This window comes from Lucilia cuprina, chromosome 4 (genome assembly GCF_022045245.1).
Source record: "Lucilia cuprina isolate Lc7/37 chromosome 4, ASM2204524v1, whole genome shotgun sequence".
Classification (NCBI taxonomy): Eukaryota; Metazoa; Arthropoda; class Insecta; order Diptera; family Calliphoridae; genus Lucilia; species Lucilia cuprina.
The window spans coordinates 11,988,666-12,009,224 of NC_060952.1; the positions used below are offsets into that span (position 1 = coordinate 11,988,666).

The window sequence follows — 20,559 nt, forward strand, 5'->3', positions numbered from 1 at the left end:
TCTGATTGATTTAAAATTATGTCAAAATATTTTTTTTCTAAATTTTGTTAAAATCCAATAAATTTCTATTGTAAACGTTTTAGAGCCAAAAAAATATGTTTGCATTGCTGTAGAAAGAAAATTACAAGAATTATTTAAAAAAAATTAACAAAAAAATGTTATTTTATTATAAGAAAATTATTATGTTTCTCGTTTTTGTTTTAGAATTGTTGTTATGTTATATTTTTAAAAATTAGCAAAAAAAGGTTTTTTTTTTTTTATAAAAGCTCTTACAGAGGAAAAAATTAAAATTGTTGTTTTTGTGAAATTGTTAAGTATAAAATATATAAAATAATATTTTTGTGGGTAAAAAAAAATTAATTTTAACTTTCTGTTTACATTTGGTTAAAGAGAGGTCATTGCAACTTAAATATTTTTTATTTGTTTAAAAATAATTAAGTAAAATTAAGGTTGCTTGATTTTTGCTACATAAACTTGGGGAGGGGTAGTTTTTTAAATTATTATTAACATATATATTTTTTTGATTTTTTTTGTTTTAAACTTTGGAGCTTTTATCTTTATGTTTTTGTTATAAATTGTAGAAAAAAAATATTAAATATTTTTTTTGTGTAAAAAAATTAAGTTTGTTTTTCTTCCCTTCAATTCTGTTGTTAATTTTAATTATTAATTATAAATCATTAAACAATTGCACTATAAATTCAATATTAATTAATATTTTATTTTGTTTTTACTTCACATCATCCATTCTTCATTCATACGTCCCTTTTGTGTTTCTTCTTTCTTTCATTTTTTTTGTTTTTGTTTATAAAATTTTTAACTATATATACAAAGTAATAAAATTATATAAAAAAGTATATATTTATAAAGCCTAAGGCCTTAATTATTAATTAATTAATTTTTAACTTAATTAAAAACAACACAATCATACACAAGAAAAAAAATTTCGTTTATTTTGCAGAAAATTTAAAATAATTAATTTTTAGAATTTAATTTAAAAAAAATATATTTTCAATTAATATTAGTAATCAATCTTTTTTCTCTCCCTTGCTAATAGAACACATACCTGAGGGATTTTTTCTCTGATTTACTGGAGGTATTATAAATTTTATTTATTTATTTTTTAATTAAACAAAATTTATAATTCTCAAGTTTGTCTTTAAAACGTTTCGAAATTTCCCCATTTTCTTTAATTAAAATGTTTAACATTTTCTAAATAAATCTTCTCTTGGTCTTTTTGTTTTAATTAAATCTTCTTCTTTTTTTCAGATAATGACTTAATTATTAAAGTAAACTATACTTTGTTGCATTAATTGTCCCTCCTATTTAAGTTTTGTTATTTTTAGTTGTTTTGTTTTTTTTTTGGTAATTTTTTAATGACATTAAAGCTGTTTTTGGTTCTAGAAGTTTTTGGGAATTGATATGTTGGCAAAATCCTATTCTGATTTTTTTTTAACGAAAATAATTTTGAAAAAAAGGAAAAGCTTTTTATTAAAATTGTTTTCTTTGAAAAAGCTTTTTTTTGTATATTTTTTTTTCACGAAAAGCTTTTCTGTATAAAAAGATGTTTTTTCCAAGAAAATCCATTTTTTATATATTAAAATTTTTCTTAGAAAATTGTTTTTATATAAGAAACTTTATAAAAAGCTTTTTTAAAAAAAGCTTTTACAAAAATATTTTTTTGTAATAATAACGCTAACTGTCTAAAATTAAGTTTAGAAAAACTTTTTGTTATTAAACGAAAATGCTTTTTATGGAAAAGTGTTTTCATCGAAAAGCTATTATTACTGTTTCATAAAATTTTGTAAAAAACAAAAAGCTTTTATAAAAATGTTTTCATAGCAAAAGCTCATTTCCCAATTTTTTTTTGTATTTAATAGCTTTTTGTATAGAAATTAATTTTTTATAAAATATTTTTTATATTTTTTCACCAAAAAAGCTCTTTTCACAAAAGTGTTTTTTTTATATAAAAAGCTTTTTGTTAAAAAAATCCTTTAAAAAATATTTTTTCCTACGCTAACTTTAAAAAAATTAAAAAGAAAGAAAAAAGCTTTTTATGGTAATATTTTTAATCGAAAAAGCTCTGTTGAAAGAAATTTGTTATATAAATAGCTTTTTAATAGAATTTAAATAATAAACTTTTTCTTAGAAAAATATTTCTATATAAAAAGCTTTTCTTATACATTGTTTTTTTATAAAAACTTTTCTTAGAAAAAAATTGTCATAAGAATATGCTTTTTATTTAAAAGTTTAAATAAAAAACGATTCTAAAAATAACTAAAAAAGCTTTTTTATTAAAAAAAAGCTTTTTCTAAGTAAAAAAGCTTTTTTTCCTATTTCGTACAACATATTTTTTGTAAAACAAGCTATTTTCGATAAAACCACATGAAAAGCTTACTTCGGATTAAGAATTATTTTGTTTACTAAATAGTTTTTAGCTAAAACTGATTTCTTTTTTAACAAAAATTTAAAATTTTCCCATTTTCTTTCAGAACGCGATCTTTCCTTAATGCCATTAAATATTTGCACTTAAATTCAAATAGAATTTTATTACTGCTAAAGAAAAGATAATATATTTGAAAATTGTTTCATTTTTATGGCCAAATTCTTTAAAAAATAAAATTATTTTCAAATGAAACATTAAATTAAAAATTTAATCAATTTAAAATCAATTACAAAATAACCTAATTATGACAACTATTTAAATATTAAACAATATATAATTTTTGTTTTATTAATTTTATATTTTTTTTTAGCTTTTCAATTTTAAATGAATGCAAACATTCAAATTTTTCAGTTTTTTTATATTTTTACTAATTTTTGTTTAACGATCAATTATTTAATTTTAATATTATGTATTTTTTTGTTTGTTTGTGTATTTTTCAACTTTTACCATAAAACAATTTTCTTTTTTACAATGTTTCACCAATTTATTGTTGTTTTTATTATTTGTTACTTTTTATTATAATAATTATTTTCTTGTTTTTAATATTTTTAAAAATATTCCACATAATTGCACTTTTAATATTGTTGTTTTAATTATTTATTTATGTTTTGTATTATTTTAAGTTTTAAATATTTGTTTTATTATTATTATTGAACATTTTTTTTGTTTAATTTTCTTTAAGTGTAAAAGTAAATTATTTGTTTTGCATTTTACTGGTTGGTATTTGTTGTTGTTTATTTTCAAGGGCATTTTGTTGAATAAAAAAACAACTGTAATTATTTATTGCAGTTCTTTTTTTTACAAGGCCAAGCTTAATTTTAACATGGCATTTCTCTAAGTGTAGTCAGAGTGTTTTACTTATATTGCCTTTATTTTTGTTGTTATTAAATAAAATATAATAAATACATCCAAAATATAGCAAAAAAGTTTTAAGTTCTTTTGTGTTTGTTTTCATTTGTTTAAAAGCTTTGAAAGTTTGTTAATTTTAAACATTTGTTTAAGGGCGGAGGCTGATGTAGAAAATGTTTCAGTGATTGGTATTAGAAATGCCGTTGGCAACATGTTGAGTAATATGTATGTGTCTTAAGGCGTTCAGATATAGTTTAAGCAAAAAATTAAGAAAATTTGATAACATACGTTTAAAAGTCGACAAAACTAGTATTAAGAACATTTGTAAAATGTTGTCAACATGTTGTTTTTAGGTTTTACAACAAAATTTAATTTCAATGTACAAAAATAAACACAAAATGTTGCTTGCAACTCAATTTTGTAATACAAACAATTTTTGAGCCTAAATTGCTTAGAAATATTTAATGAAACATGTTGCTAAACATTGAAATATTAAAATTTGTTAGATTCTTCTTTGATAAAGACGTTGTAACATGCTGTGATCATAATTTTAAAGTTACTTTTCTTTTGTAAATTAATCAAGTCGGTCACAGATTTCAATGTTGGTTGAAAAAGTTGTCGTTTAGCTTTTTGAAGAAGAGAAACAATTTTATTTGGCAAAACTTGCATTAAGAACATATGTATATAATGTTGTCAACATGTTGTCATTATGTTTAACAACAAAATTTAATTTCTTTATAAAAAAATAACCCAAAAGGCTGTTAGCATCTTGTTGAGTTAATTTTATATTCAATTTTTTTAATAGATCAAAGTTGCTTCAAAATATATTGCGAAACATGTTGCTAAACATACATAATACTGAAACTTGTCAAATTCATGAATGATTCTTTGTTGATGCAGCCGATGTAACATGCTGCGAACATAATTTTAAAGTAATTTTTATTACAGCTTTTTGAAGAAGAAATTGAAATGAAATTGCCAAAAAAAATGTTATTATGTTGTCAACATTTTCTCGCTGTGTTCCACAACAAAATTTCAATATATACAAAAACAACACAAAAGGTTGTTAACAACTTGTTGAAGTATTTCTTTTATATGAATATTAATAGAACAAAATGACTCCAAAATATGTTTTTAAACATTGAAATATTACAATTTGTCAGATACATTAAGGATTCCTTGTTGATAAACATGTTGCGAACGTCACAGTTTTGAATTTTGATTGAAAAAGTTGTTGGGGAAATAATTCCACCTTCGGTCGGAATGGAATTCAGTAACAGGTCTCAATACAAGTATATGTTGCCATCAATCTTTTAATACATTTATCCACAATCGGTGTTGTAACGTAGTATGTCGTAATCTTTTATTTTATTTAATATGACATACAACGGCATAGATATTGTCTCAATATTTTCTTCTTTTTTAAATTTTAAACTACATTAAATTGATTAGAAACATTCTGCTAGTTACATGTTTATGTTTCAAAAACTTGCAACATGTTGCCAAACTAAATACTAAATTTTTAATACTTAAACACTGAAAACTTGATTACATCTTCAAGCGCCTTTTGTAAGAAGAATTTTTTTTATCAAAAAATCTACAAGATTTTTTTTTGGTCAATTCTATTAAAAGCAGTAGTTGTTGTTGTTATTTTTCCTAGTATACATAATATATATTGTTGTTGTATTATTATAATCCGATCATTATTGTTTATTATTATTTATTTATTTATTAATATTATTTTTTCCCTTTTTGTTTGTGTTTGTATATAATTTTCTTTTATTATTTTTTTATAATTATGTTAATAAATTATTTACTAATAATTTTAATTCCTTAATTTGTTTTATTTTTGTGTTTTTTTTTACTTCCTTGCATTTCATTTTAATAATAATAATATTTTCTTTTATTATTTTTTTAAATATATTATTTTTTGTTTTTAATATATTTTATTTAGAAAATTTTCATCAAAAAATTTTGGATTAAAAATCACAGATAGTGTCTAATGTGTATATAATAAATATTTTTGTTGTTGTTTGTTTAATATTTTTTTGTTTGTTTTTTTCTTGTCAAAATACCATAAAATTAGCAATAATAAATATGATTTTTGTTGTTTGTTATTTTCTTCTTTTTTTGTTTTGTTTTGTTTATATATAATAATTTTGTTTTAAATTTTTATTAATTCTACCAAATATTTTTTTATGTTTTTGTTTGTTTAATATGACCACGACATTTATAATTTTGTTTATTTTGGTTGGGTTGTTTTTTTTTTAATTTTTTAATAATATTTTTGATATAAATTTTTTTATATTTAATTTGGGATTTTAAGACCTAAAGTTTTTTTTATATATAAGTAAGTATGCCGAAATATTTATAATTTTTTATTTATTTATTTATATATTATATGGTACTATCCAACAATGGCAGAGAAGAAGGGGTTTAAAAAAGAAAAGAGCCGTCTCTTATTGGTTTAAAGTTTCTGATATTTGAAGAGAATGTTAAACTTATATACAGCTACAGTTGTTGCTTAACATGTTGCCGTTAAAATTTGTAGGAAATTAGTTAACCTTTCTGGAGGATTGTTTCCGAATTTGACCTCAGAATTTTTTCAACAATGAACAAGATAAAACTGCGTTTTAATCTTTATTCTGAAGTCAAAAGTTTGCAACTTTAGACGTCATAACAATTGCCATAACGTTATAAACATTAAGATATCTCTATAATCTAATATTATATAAAAATTACAAAGAGATCAAATTCTGATTCAGATAATATCTGATGTCCGGACTAATAAGCTCTGTGTTAAAGTTCAGATGTAGAATTTGCTTATAAAACAATTTGTTTTTGAAAATTAAAAAATTTTTTTGTTGAAATTGCACTTGGCAACATGTTGCTTTAACTAAATTTGTTTCATATATAAACATAAGATTACACAAGCTTAGATGTTTCTAAACATTGTTGCTCAGAGAGTTTTTAAAGAAATAATAAAGTAAAATTTACAGAATGTTTGTTTTGTTAGCAACGTGTAGCCAACTTGGAAACATGTTGCTTTAACGAAATTTGTTTTATATATAAACAGATTAGAATTTGCTTATAAACAATTTGTGTTGAAAATAATGAAATTTTTTGTTGAAATTGCACTTGGCAACATGTTGCTTTAACGAAATTTGTTTCATATATAAACATAAGATGACGCATGCTTAGATGTTTCTAAACATTGTTGTTCATAGAGTTTTTAAATAAATAATAATGAAAAATTTACAGAATTTTTGACTTGTTTGCAACATTTTGTTGCCGGCAAAAAAAATAGTTTTGGTTTTCCTGCACAATGCAATCATTAAGCAAGAAGCAATTTGGCTAATTAAGCTAATTGTTTAGTAACAATGTTTAGCAACATTTACATAAAAACTTTCATTTGCTTGTTGTTTATGTCTTGCAACATGATGTCATCATGTCTAGCTTAGATGTTTCAAAATATTGTTGCTTAAGAAAAATTGTCAGTGAAAAATGTTTAGCATTGTTGGCAACATGTATCTGTCTTAGTTTTTAGAAATAAACAAATCTTTAATACTTTTATTTGCAGCTAAAAGCTAAAACAATTGCTAGAAAAATATAGTTTAAGAAACAGCAACATTTAAGAAACAGGAATAGCATCAACAATAATTTAAAATTAAGTCAATTGTGTGGAAACAAAGTTTAGCAACATATAAATTTGTATATTCGTTTAAAACTCACTTAAAATGATAAAAACCAACACAACAAATTTTGCCGGCCATTTTAAACCCAACTTCCTATATTATGGCACTTTTTTTTTCAAAATTTGTTGAATAGTACTTTTTATTTGTAAGTTTCAAAATAAAATTTTATCTTTTTTTTTGCCACAAAACATTTAAATTTTGATTAATTTTAAATTGATAAGTTTTATTAGCTAAATAATTTAGGGTTTTTTTTTTGTTGTTTTGATTTATCTTTTAAATTGTTTAAATATATAATTTTGTTAATAATATTTGATTTTGTTTGTTATTTATCCTTTTTTGACACTTACTAAACTAGCACACAAAATATTTTTTTAAGGTACATATAATTTGAAAATTTTCTTTTATTATTTTTATTTTAAGAGGTTTTGGTTTTTTTTCGTCTAACAATTTACAAAAGTTAATAATTTTGATAGGATTTTTTGTTGTCTAGATTTGGGACAGGGGTTAGAAAGAGAGAGGTTTAGGTTAGCGTTTTCTTCGCTTGTCGTAAGAGAAATTATAAGATTTTTTTTTTATAAATTTTTTCAATAATATTTTTTTTGAGGTATACGCGATAATAAAGACACACACATATATATATTTATAAATTTTATATATATTTTTGTTTAAATCTAGTTATTAAATTTTTATGTAATACCAAAGTATGTTTTTGTTTATAATTATTAATTTTTTAAGCCAAACATTGATTTTTCTTATATAAAAATGTCATTTTTACAAAATTTATTTTCCAGCCAAAAAAAGTGCTTTATTTGTTTGATTTTTCGAAAAGAAAAGATTTAAAGAAAAAAGTTTTTAAAATATTAAAAATTTAATTTGTTTATTTTAAAGTTGGGTAAAGTTTCGGATTGTTTCTTTTAATATTTTTGATTTTGTTGATATTTTGTGTGCTTTTTTTAATATTTTTTTAAATCTGAATATTTTAATATGTTTTTTTGTTAAATATTTAATAATAATTTTTTGTTTTCATTTTTTTTTTGTAAAATTTGAAGGCAGCTTTGTTTATTGATTTCCGTTTTCTTGTTAAAAATCAAAATGTGTTTTTGTTTGTCTAAAAATAATAATTATTTAAAATTGTTTAAAAAAAACTAAAAAAAAATTTCAAAATGAATTTTGTTATCTGCTTTGAATTTGAATTTTGGTTTTTGAATTTTGAGTTTATTTTTTTTGAGGGTTTTGGTTTTGGATATTTATATTGTTTTTAAATATTTTATTGTTATTGCTGTTGCTGTTATTGGTTGTTGTATTATTTATATATTGTTTATAATATATAAATTTGATCGGATATTGTTGTTGTAGTTGTTGTTGGTAATTATTATGTAACTATTGTAAAAAATATAACAGATAATTGAAATTGTATGAAATTCAACAATATTTGAAGTTAGCATTAGAAATTGTTGTCAGAATTGAAAATGTTGCTAAAACATGTTGCTGAAAACAAATATTGTTAAACTATTGTATTTTAGTTTAAATTTAAATATGGATTACAATACATAATAAATAAAATAACAAAATTAAATTAATAAATAGAATTATTTTATTTTGATTAGTTTTTGAGTACTAAAATTATTGTGAAGAAAGCTTTAAAAGTTTCAAATTTAGAAAGTTAAAATTGAGGTTTTTATTAAAAATGCTTAATTGCTGCAACAAAAGTAGTCTTTATGCAATGTTTTTATTTAACATTTAATTGCTTAGGTCAACAATTCTTTTGGCTTAACACATTATTTTGGGTGAGGAAAGAGCAACTCTAAATCAGTATCTAGTCTCAGAACTCCATCTCCATTACTGCAGGTTTTAGAGATATCGTATTCTAAATAGTTAAAAATCGTAATTTTTGAGTCCTTATAATAAAGAGCAGACTTCTATGTTGCTCAAATCTGTTCTGAAAGACCAATATGTTGTCTTTAAAATAAAGTTTTTATATCTTCTTCGAGATATCTTAACCTAAAGACAATGTATTTTTTTTGGCGAAAAATAAAGCCAATATCAATTTTTTGAGGGATATCAAGTTTTCTCGAAGACTGATGAAGATATGACACACGGCATAAGTGATTTTATAAATGAAGGTGTCTTTCCACTTTTCTAAAGGTTTAAAATGTTTTCCAGTTTTTAGAACTTAAAAACCTAGTAAGATAGAGAAATTATGAGACCAGATGACAACATGTTGCTTAAAAAAACAACATGTTGTTTTAATTAGATTGATGTGTATTTAAACTTGTTGCTATAACTATAAAACTCTAATAATAAAGTTTTTTTTTTCTGTAAACAAAATGGTTTATTGTCAGAAATAGAAACATAGTTTCTGTTTGATTTTAAAGAAACAAATATTATAAGCAACAAGTTGCTGCAACATAAAAAATCATGTACATGTTGTCAGCAACATAACTTAAGTTTAAAGTCGTTAAACATTTTCAGAAATGTGTATTATTTAAGCAATAGTTGGTTGGCAACATGTTGCTAATATTAAAATTGTTTCAGAAACATTTTTGTTAAACCATTAAAAAAAGTATTGCGAAAATTAGTTAAACACTTTCAAAAACCTGTTATCGTAAAACTGATTTAAGAAAAGTATTTAAAATTTTGTTGCTATATACATGTTGCTAGCAATCACATTTAGTTAAAATGTTAAAAATACCCAAACAGAAATTTTGTAAGATTTTAAAACAATTTCAAAACTGTTACATTTCAGAACGTAGAATTATTGCTGTTTATTGCGGTTTTGTTTTTTGCAGTTGTTGTTATTGTAGTTGTAATATTAGAATTATGTATTGTATGTATATTTTGTTTTTGTATTTTGGTTAAGTTTGTATGTTGTATATATTTTATAAATATATTGTTTGTCTGTCTTACTGTTGAAGCTATTGTTTGTTTAGCTGGTTTTTGTCTTGGCTTTGTTATTGGTTGTAGTTTTAACTATTTCTGTTGTTTGATTCTCATCTTTATCAATTGTTTAATTAAATGTCTCATTTTGTTGTTGTTGTTGTAGTAGTGTTGTTATAGTGAATGAATTTAAATTGAAATCAAGAAATAAAATTAAAGTTTTGAATTTTTTATTTTTTTTTTCTTTAAAATTTTTAAATAGAAAACGAAATTTGTTGTTGTTGTTTTTTGTGTGTAATATGATTATTTTAGTTAAAATATTTATTTATTTATTTAACCAATTTATGATTAGATTTATTATTGTTCTGTTATAGTTTAATATTGTTGTTGTTGTTATTTTGTTAATATTGTATATAGTTTGTTTGTTGTTTTGTTTATATTAAAAAAAAAACAATATTTTCTTTTGTTTTTGTTTTAAAAAAGATTTTGTACAAGTGCCTATTTTTTTATTATTATTATGATTTTAATTGATTTAATTAATTCATTTATTTACTTATTAAATTTGTTTTTGTTTCTTCTGTTTTGTTTGTCGATTGTCAAAAAAACAAAATGAAAGAGAGAATCATAGAAAATTGAAAAAGTAAAAAATAAATACAAAAAATATTAAAGTTTATAAACACATACTAACAAAGACAAATAGTATAGTTATTTATTAATTTGTTTATGTATGCATTTATATATGTATTATATATATATATAGATGTTTGTATATACTTATTAGAAAAACAATAATTTTTTTATAATATACATACATATATGTAAATAGATTTATATACTATGTATATGTATATAAAGAGAATGTTTGTCTTTATAATAATCTATATCGTACTATTATTTTAAGTAGTTGTTGTTGTTGTTATTATTAATATTAACTATATTTGTTTTGGGCTTAAAAAAAGACATGTTTAAAACATTTTTTTTACTTTTCTTTTTACTCTGTACAAAGATCATGTTTCTTTTTCTTTTCACTTTAACTTGTCTTCTGTTTTCTTTAGTTTTCATTTTATATTTATGTGTATGTTTGTATTATTTTTTAAGTTTTTTTTTCTTTATTAAATTCTATTTATATATTTAAATTTTGTGGGTTTTTTTGTTTAAATTATTGGTATTTTTTGTTTTTTTTATTGTTTCTTAATTCTTGTTTAATAAACAAAAAAAAATTTTGACTAAATCCTTTTACTTCCTCTTTATTTTACTTGCTCTCTTAAGAAATGTTCTTTTTTTGTATAATTTATGTAGTATGTTCGCACTTCAATTGTTTACTTGTTATTTTTGTTGTTTAACTTAATTTTACTAAATTTAATTTGTTGTCTAAAATATTCCCTACACATTTGGTTGATAAATATTTTAGAGCAATCAGTAACTGTAATAGTTATTAGCTAATGTTTCATTACTACTTTGGCCGGGGCCCAAGGCACCGCTCACTCCAGCATACCAGGTGGCATGAGTTTGATGTGGTGGTTGTTGAGGCTCATACCATGTGTGTTGCAGATGAGCATGAGAATGCTGATGATGGTGGGGCTGGTGATAGTGTTGGCCTACGTAATGTTGTGGTGCCATAAGACCTACTCCTCCTCCACCTCCGCCTATACCTGCTGTTCCATATGTCATTTGCTTCTATAAGTTTTCCTCGCTCTCTTGCTGTTCGGCCTTGATTTGTGAGAGTTTCTCTTGTAGTATAGAGGTGCCCGTTTCGAGGTTAGGAATTTCGGTTTTAACATTAACGCCGCCACAACTACTGCTTCCACCGCCACCAACTCCATTTATATCCAGCATATTGATGGCATTGTTGCCATTATTGTGATGTCCCTGATGTTGATGCTGCAGTTCACTTTTCAAACTGCTGTTGTCTGTTTCGGAATTGGAGTCTCGTGAACCCAAACGACTGCGCTGGCTCAATGAGCTCTTCAAGCCACCGTTACCGCTTTTGTTGTTATTATTCTCGTAGCTCTCGTCCACACCACTCTGGGAAGTTTCATCATCATCACTAGCTGGGCCGCTGTGTGGCGAATTACGTTCCCGTTTAATGGATGTTCCACTAAGTGAAAGTGGACTTCCCGAACGTTTGATGGCTCCTAAGTGAGAGGGTGATAGTGAATTATACTCATTGCTACGATTGTTGGTAAATGGTAGAGGAGTCTTTTTCATCAGCAACTGATCCAGCAGCACACCACCAGATGTACTGGTACTGGCCGCATTCACTTCATTACTTTTGCGATCGAGGGATTTGCGTATAATGCCGTCGAGAAATGAAGCTCCATTGGCCGCATTACTTTCATATAGCTCTCGCGCTCTATTGATATCTTGACCCGATAGTATGGGACTCGATACCGGACTGGGACCATTGGAGGAGTTTGTTGTGGTATTACCACCTACGCTGCCAGCACCACCACCACCACCTCCGCCCGTCATATCTTGATATCTCTGCATGTGATTCTTGAGTATGTCACTGTTGGCTTCATTTGGTGAGGTGGCTGAAGGCGCTGTGCTATTGCGGTTGAAATCCATTTGAAGCTGACTGAATGCCGCCGCCTGGTTGTGTTGCCAAAAGATAGGTGATGCATACTGCAAATGGGCTAAAGAGGGCTCGAATATTGGCAGTTTCATGCCATTTGCGGCATTACCCGGAAATGCGTTCGCACCAGTGCCTCCGTTGTTTTTCATGCCGGAACCACCCAATTTCAAATTGGCATTGGCGCCACCATTTCCGGCCTTCAGTTTATCAAGACCCGTTAGTCCTGCAGGAATGTTGGCATTTGTTTTTGAACTATTGCTACTGCCGTCTAAGCCCGGTTGGGGCTTGGGCTCCCGTTTGCGCGGTCGCATTAAATGGCGCTCTTTAACCTTGTACTCTAGTGTTGAATGTGGAACTCCATAATAACTACCAGCTCTATGCACCGACATTTCACCACGCTGCACTGCTTTAACGGCTTCCACCAAGCTATCGCGATCGTAGTTACGATATTTGCCACGTTTGGGTCGGGTACCTTTACCAGCGGCCAGAGCGGCCGCTTCCTGGCGACTGAGATGGTGGGCATGTTGTAAATGAGCAGAGTGATGATGGTGTTGCACCAGATCTGCTGCTAACAGGTTTGGTGCTGTACCAAAGCGTGAGGTGTCCGTGCCGCCTATATTCTTAACTACCGATATGGTGGGCTTCTTATAATCGCCTGGCGTCGACATGGACCCCACACTATTGCGTTCAGAGTTCGTACCATAGCCCAGCAGAGAAACAGAACTAGGATGCACTGCCTCCTTGTTGACTTGTTCGTTCATCGTGCGATGTATGCTATTGGCTATGACATCACTTATGCGCAAAGACTGTGGTGACTGGTTATCGACTCCAGCGTGTAGTAAAGGGGGTGTTACTGAGAGGTTTTTACTGCTTAATTTTTGGGCTACTGCTGCCGCCAGCAGCAAAGGTCCAGGACTATCGCCGTTTCGATTCGAGTTGCTGTTGCTATTGTGACACACTAATGCTGGGGAACCACGCGAACTGTTGGGACCCATGGAGTTGGAAGGTCCAGCCACTGGAGTATAGGACGGAATTTTCAATATCGCCGAGGGGTCATCGCAGGCCTCATTCGGATCCAGTGATGAGTTCGTTTCAGGTGTATCAGACTTTGGTAGGCGCCGACCGCTAACAAACGATGTTGGTTGCTGCTGTTGTTGTTGTTGCTGCTGCTGTTGCAACAACATCTGTAAGAGTGGACGGTAGTCCTGCTGTTGATTTCCATTATTAAGGCTATTACTTTCACTACCACTAGCCGCAGCAGCACTATTAGCAGCTGTTGTAGCTCCCAACAAAATGTCCTTCAAATTATTGGTGGAATTGAGAAGCAAAGCACTAAAGACATCTCTTAGATTTTTATCGGACAGCAGGAGAGTTTGCAAAAGTAGCGGTAGTGCGGCATCCAATGCTGTTATTTGGGCTTGGGTATTATGTTCAGGTAGTCCTTCCGTGGTTTGAGGTTTCGAGGATTCCGCATGAGCTGGTTTGGGTGAGACATGTAACATAGAGTTTTGATCCTCTGGGTGACTACCAACTTCCAAGCCCTCACCATTATTGATGCATATTTTTTTCAGCAAATTTGGTGTTGAAATACGTGTTACGACCACATCATCCGGTTGAGGTGTTGATGAATTACTCTCTACCTCTGGTTCTTCATCTCCGGACATTTCTTTTTCGAGTTCTTGCTGCAACTGTAACAATTCAGGCGAAGCTTGCTCGTTATTACGTTTCGCCTCAGTTGTTAGTTTGTATATCTTGTTGCGCAGCGTTGAACGAGGTACATTGAATTGTACGGCCGCTTTGCGCGTGCCCAGTCTACCGGAGAGAATTTCTTGTAGAGCGTTATTTAAATCTTCTTCACTATAAGTGCGACGTGTTGAAGGAACCGGTGTAGCACGTGATGATTTTATTCTGTAAGTTGATAGAGACATTGTTATTATTATTTGGAACTTTTAAATAATTATTATATGCATATTAATTATTTTGATGAACGTAAAATTTGGCTTTTCTTAAAGAACTGATTAATTTCCACCTACTGTCGGGGGTTTTTAAAATCTTTAGGGTTTCAAAAATAATTTGCAAATATCATTTTGTATCTTATATTACTTAAAAATTGCATAATTTTTAAATCATTTTTGTTTTATTATTATTGCTGGTTACTATTATGCAACTTTTTGTTGCTTTATTCCTTATGCAATTATTGTTTATAGCGTAGAATTGATTGCATTGATTGACGAAATTTGAACTGATAAATGAAATTGAAGGCAATTTATATTAAGAAATTCATTCATGTGTTGTTGTTATTTGCTACGATTTTATACACAATTTTATTGATACTCTCGTACATATTGTGTCATGGTTTTTTGGAGTTGTGATAAGATTTTTTTGTTGTTGGCATTACATTGTCATTTTTGTTAATAAAAAATAATGAGGACATTGATATTTGTGAAATTAAGAAAAAAAAAAAAAAATTAACTGAGATAATATTTATGTTATCGTACATTTGTTCCGATTGCTAAATATACTGCAGTCTACAGGATTACTTAGTATAAATTTTTAAAATGTAAAAAAATATACTATAACAGAACTTGAACTAGAACTGAACTAGAACTGAACTAGAACTGAACTAGAACTGAACTAGAACTGAACTAGAACTGAACTAGAACTGAACTAGAACTGAACTAGAACTGAACTAGAACTGAACTAGAACTGAACTAGAACTGAACTAGAACCGAACGAGAACTGAACTAGAACTGAACTAGAACTGAACTAGAACTGAACTAGAACTGAACTAGAACTGAACTAGAACTGAACTAGAACTGAACTAGAACTGAACTAGAACTGAACTAGAAACTGAACTAGAACTGAACTAGAACTGAACTAGAACTGAACTAGAACTGAACTAGAACTGAACTAGAACTGAACTAGAACTGAACTAGAACTGAACTAGAACTGAACTAGAACTGAACTAGAACTGAACTAGAACTGAACTAGAACTAGAACTGAACTAGAACTGAACTAGAACTGAACTAGAACTGAACTAGAACTGAACTAGAACTGAACTAGAACTGAACTAGAACTGAACTAGAACTGAACTAGAACTGAACTAGAACTGAACTAGAACTGAACTAGAACTGAACTAGAACTGAACTAGAACTGAACTAGAACTGAACTAGAACTGAACTAGAACTGAACTAGAACTGAACTAGAACTGAACTAGAACTGAACTAGAACTGAACTAGAACTGAACTAGAACTGAACTAGAACTGAACTAGAACTGAACTAGAACTGAACTAGAACTGAACTAGAACTGAACTAGAACTGAACTAGAACTGAACCAGAACTGAACTAGAACTGAACTATACCCATTTCTGAAAATAGAATAAAAAAATAATGGTTATTAAAAACTCTAATGAAGCAAAAAATATCGCTTTTTGAAGTTCATTTCACTTATTTTTGTCTTATTTTGGTTAGTAAATGATTGGTTTTGACAGTTATTTTCTTTATTACTGTTTTAAAGCTTCTTTGGGTTGTTGCATGCAACATTCAAATAAAAGTACTGATTTGCAGTGACTTCATTTCGAAAGGAAAAAAACAACTTAATTTTAAAAATTCTTTTTTTTTTGGTAAAGTCCCCTGATGGTTTTAGGAAACAGAGACTATAAAGACAAAGCCAAACAAAAGTAGGTTTTTTTTTGCTACAAATGGTGGGCAGGCAGCAAAAATAAAACAAATTCCTTTCCTTATGTAAAGCATGAATAAAATTCTGATGCTTTTTTTTTTTTTTGAGGGAGACACCAAAATACTTGATGGAAATAATGTATGATGACGAAAGTAATGACGATGACAATGTTCATTATGATGAGAATGATTATAATGATGGTTGATGGGTCATAGAGAGATATAAAGATGACAAGTGTTGTTTTCAAACTAAGAAGACATCCAACATCTTTTTTTGAAGTTCATTAGATGACAGTTCTTTTCTATTGCTTTCTTTGTTTTGTGTTTTTTTCTAACTGTTTTTCATTTGCACTTGAAACATGGAAAAAATGTCGGAAAATGTTTTCAATTCAACTGCATGTGCATGTTACAACAAATTTTAGGGACACTTCCTGTAACCATAAACAAAAAACTAAAAAAAACTTCCCAAAAGGATGTTTTTAAATATGTCTGCATGTGTTTGTGCTTAGAAAAAGGGTAAAAGTAACATAAAAAAACAAAACGTAACGGAAACTTAACATCTTTATGCTGCAGTAAACCGGAAAGTGACTACGATTTTTGTGTGTGCATTGTTCTTCCAATTCGTAACAAAATTGTATATAAAAAATCTGTTTAACAAAAAGACTTTTACTTGAAAATGAAGGTTATACAAAAGATGTCGGAGATGTAGCAAAAAAACCAAAACAAAAAATTTTTGACAGACTTCTTCTATTCAGCTAAAGGTACTTATAGATGGGAAGCCAAGGAAACACGAAGGTTGACTGACTGACTGTTTGGTTATTCGTACATATAAAGATTTTACCATACCCATGTTTTCGTTGCAAATTATACTCAGACTTGTTAGCAAAGCTAGACAGGTGAGGAAGCTGTTGTTTAAAGCATGACGAATTTGCAAGTCCTTAACATCTTGTCACAGACAAATAATTGTGCATGTATTTTATTTTATTTTTATGTTTTTTTTAGGGTGAAGACCGGGGGAACAGAGGTTCTTAAATGTTAATAAAGTTTTATGATTTTAGATTTTTTGATTTAGTTTTTTTAAAAACATTTTTTGTTCATAATTGTCTTAAAAAAATTAAGTTTACTATAAGGTTTTTGTAGTAAATTTTTATATAAACTATTTTAGTTATTGTAATTTTTTTAATATAAAAAATTGGAGTTATCGATACATTTCTATAGAAAGTTCTTGATACTAATAAATTTTTATAAAAAATTCATGATAATGCTAAATTTTTATAGATAACTGAAATTTTTCGATAAATTTTCTGTAGAAAACTTGATTTAATAATAAATTTTCAAATTATTCATGAAATACTAAGTTATCGTTATCAAAAAAGTTATCGAAATATAAGAAATTCCAGCTATCGATAACATTATAAATGAAACTTCTAATTATCGTCTCATAATCTATAGAAAATTAAAGTTATTGATAAATATTCAATTCTAATTAGCAATCAATTAAAGTTATCGATATATTTTCTGTTAAAGTTTAGTTATCGATAAGTTTTATGTAGAAACTCTCAGTTTAAGGTAAGTTTTCCTAAGAATTCTTAATAATAACTCCAGTTTTTGATATCTTCTTATATCGTAAAATTTTACAAAAAAATTCTAGTTATCGACAAATATTATATATAAAATTTAAGTTATCGATAAATTTCCTCTAAATAGTTCCAGTTATCAACACATTTTTTTGATATTCTATAATAAATAAGTTTCTTTTTAGTGAATTCATGTTAGTGATACATTTTATGTAAAGTATTTGGGTAATCGATAAATATTCTATAATAAATTTAAGTTATCGATAAATTGTGTACATAAAATTCTATAAATTTTCTGTTAAAAAAGGTCAGTTATTAATAAAATTTCAGTAGAAAATTTATGTTATCGATAAATTTTCTTTATAGAATACGATAACTTTCCTTAATTTAAGAATTTGTAAAATTTGCTTAAAAAATAGTTGTTTTTGTAAAATAATATCAAATTTGAAAAAAAATTAATTTCTAAATAAAGATTGCAAATCACTGTCTTTATTTTTAATTCATACATTAATATACAGTTAAATCAAAATGCATTCATTGCATTCTACCAACAACAACAAGAACAAAATATGCAGCATTTAAATACGAAAAAATACATCATCATGCTGCTGTCTGGAGGTTTGGGTATTAAGAACATAAAAACCATTTGGATTTTTGTCATTAAATACGTTTTCGTTGTTTTTTTCGTCAATTTCTTTTTTTGTTGCATTTTTTTTGGGTTGTAATTTGGTGATTTTTATTTACTTTTTTACGTTGTCGTTGTTGTTTTTTTCTACCAACTGCCATTCCTGCTCCTGTCATTAAGACCCCTCTCTCTAGTGTGTCTGTGTTGAAAATTGCAACAGCAAAAATGCAAAAAAAAACTTTGTAATTTGCAGTGAAAAGAGAACACAGTATAAAAAAAAAACAAATAAAAAACACAGTTCTAGGGAAAAAAAGAAAAAAAAATATTCAGTGTCGCTTGCGTGTGTCGTCTACCTTTTCATCATCATCATCATCGTTGTACTTGTGTTCATAGACACACTTTTAAACTGCAATTGCTGCAGTTCTTTTTTTTTGATTTTCATTTACTATTTGTTGGAGTGTATGTGTGTGGTTGTGTGTTTGCTCTGTTGCAGTTGTAACTGCTTTTGTTTTTGTTGCACGATTATTGCACTATGTTTTGTATGCTGCTGCTGTTGTTGTTGTTTGCTTTCGTTTTTTTTCCTAATAAAAATACACGCATGTAATACAATTGTATGCACAAATCCATTCCCACTCTTATTCACTCATTTATTTATTCTCATTTTTCCGTTGTTGTTACTGTTTTTTGGGGGTTTTTATATAGACTGCGTTTTTTTTCTGTGTTTTTCGTTTATTTGTGTGCGTGTTTTAGCTTTTTTGTATAATATGTTTATGTAAATGTGTGTGCATTTTTTTCAGAAAATTCGTTGCAATTTGTGTTAAAATAAAAAGGGTTGATTTTTTGGTTTTTTTTCGGCGCATTTTTCGTTGCATCCCACACTTAGTAATGTGTGACGATTGCAATTTGTTGGTCTGAACAATGAATGCAGTTTTCGTTTTTGTAAATTTATTACATGTTGTTGTTGCTGTTGGTTTTAATACCGTAAAGGTATGGAGAAATGTTAATTGTTGTGTTCTTATTGTTGTTGTTTATTGCACATGACTTAATCTGTATCTTTAAAAACAAAATTCATTTAATTTTGTAATTAAAGTTGTTGTTATGTATTTGTAGCGAAAATAGCTAAAAGTTATTAATAAATTTAAAAATTTTCCAATATTTAGTTAGTTTAAAAAGGGGGCAAAAGTAAGTTAGAGACTCTTTTTAAAGAGAACACATGTCCTCCGTACTGATAGATTAGAACCTAAGTAGAGAGAATGTAGTTAACGAAATGCCATGTGGAATGACAGTCTAGAACCTAAGTCGAGATATATTTTGAAATTTATGTTGTCGATATATGTATTATCTATAAAATATTTAAAAAATCGATAACTTGGTATTACAAAGTTATCGATGAATTTCCCATAGAGAAGATAAGAAGAACCATAAACCTCCATATATATAAATGCTTAATAATGTTGTTGTTTATTTATTGTAATAATTTTGTATGTGCGTATTAAACCAAAAATAAACGATTAATATTATTTATATTTTTATCGATTTGGTTATCGATAATTTTTTTAATAATAATTTAAATATCGCTTACAATTCTACGAGAAATTTTATATAGAAAATTGGTTATTAAAGTTATTGATAAATTTTCAAAATACAATTTATCGATAAATTTTTTACTGAAAACTTGATATGATATCGTAAATATTGTCTTTTAGGCTTCATAAAACAAGAAATATTAAATATTTTTGAAACTATTTTTTATATTTCTATTTTAGTGATTTAGTTATCCTTTTTTTTTGTCCAGAATTCAAATCAATATTTTTTGCGTTCGTCTGTGTAAATAATGGAAAACTTCTTTAGCGTGGGTTACTTTAATGCATAAAATAGAAAACTTCAAAAAAGTCTATCCTTTTCAAAAACTATGACAAATTGCAGCTTTTTTGTCCTTCTTCCTACTTTAACAAACAAAAGTAAACATACTAATACACACACACAATGTTTACTAAAAACATACTCTCCCGCACAAATACACAATTACGTAAAATAACGTTAAAATGAAGTGAGTATGAGTGTGGGCTTAGAAGGACATTTAGAGTGTGTGTATGGTGTCTTGTACTATTTTAACTTGTTTTATTTTAATGTTGGTCGTTTTGACATTTGGGTCGGTGGACTTAAGGAACTTACATAAAAAACAACAACAAGAATAAAAAAACTGCATAGACAGACAGTGACATAGACAAATCATACTT

General features: G+C 27.2%; 1 protein-coding gene across 2 annotated transcripts in view; it reads right to left on the minus strand.

The window, feature by feature from the left end:
- Window positions 1–11,174: 11,174 nt before the first annotated feature.
- Window positions 11,175–20,559, minus strand: part of LOC111678586 (mushroom body large-type Kenyon cell-specific protein 1) — a 131,885-nt gene continuing 122,500 nt past the window's right edge. For both annotated transcript variants that reach the window (XM_046948576.1, XM_046948577.1), the window contains exon 6: window positions 11,175–14,347. In XM_046948576.1, coding sequence (XP_046804532.1) covers window positions 11,542–14,347 — 2,806 coding nt within the window. In that variant the 3' untranslated portion in view covers window positions 11,175–11,541. The remainder of the gene's footprint in view (window positions 14,348–20,559) is intronic.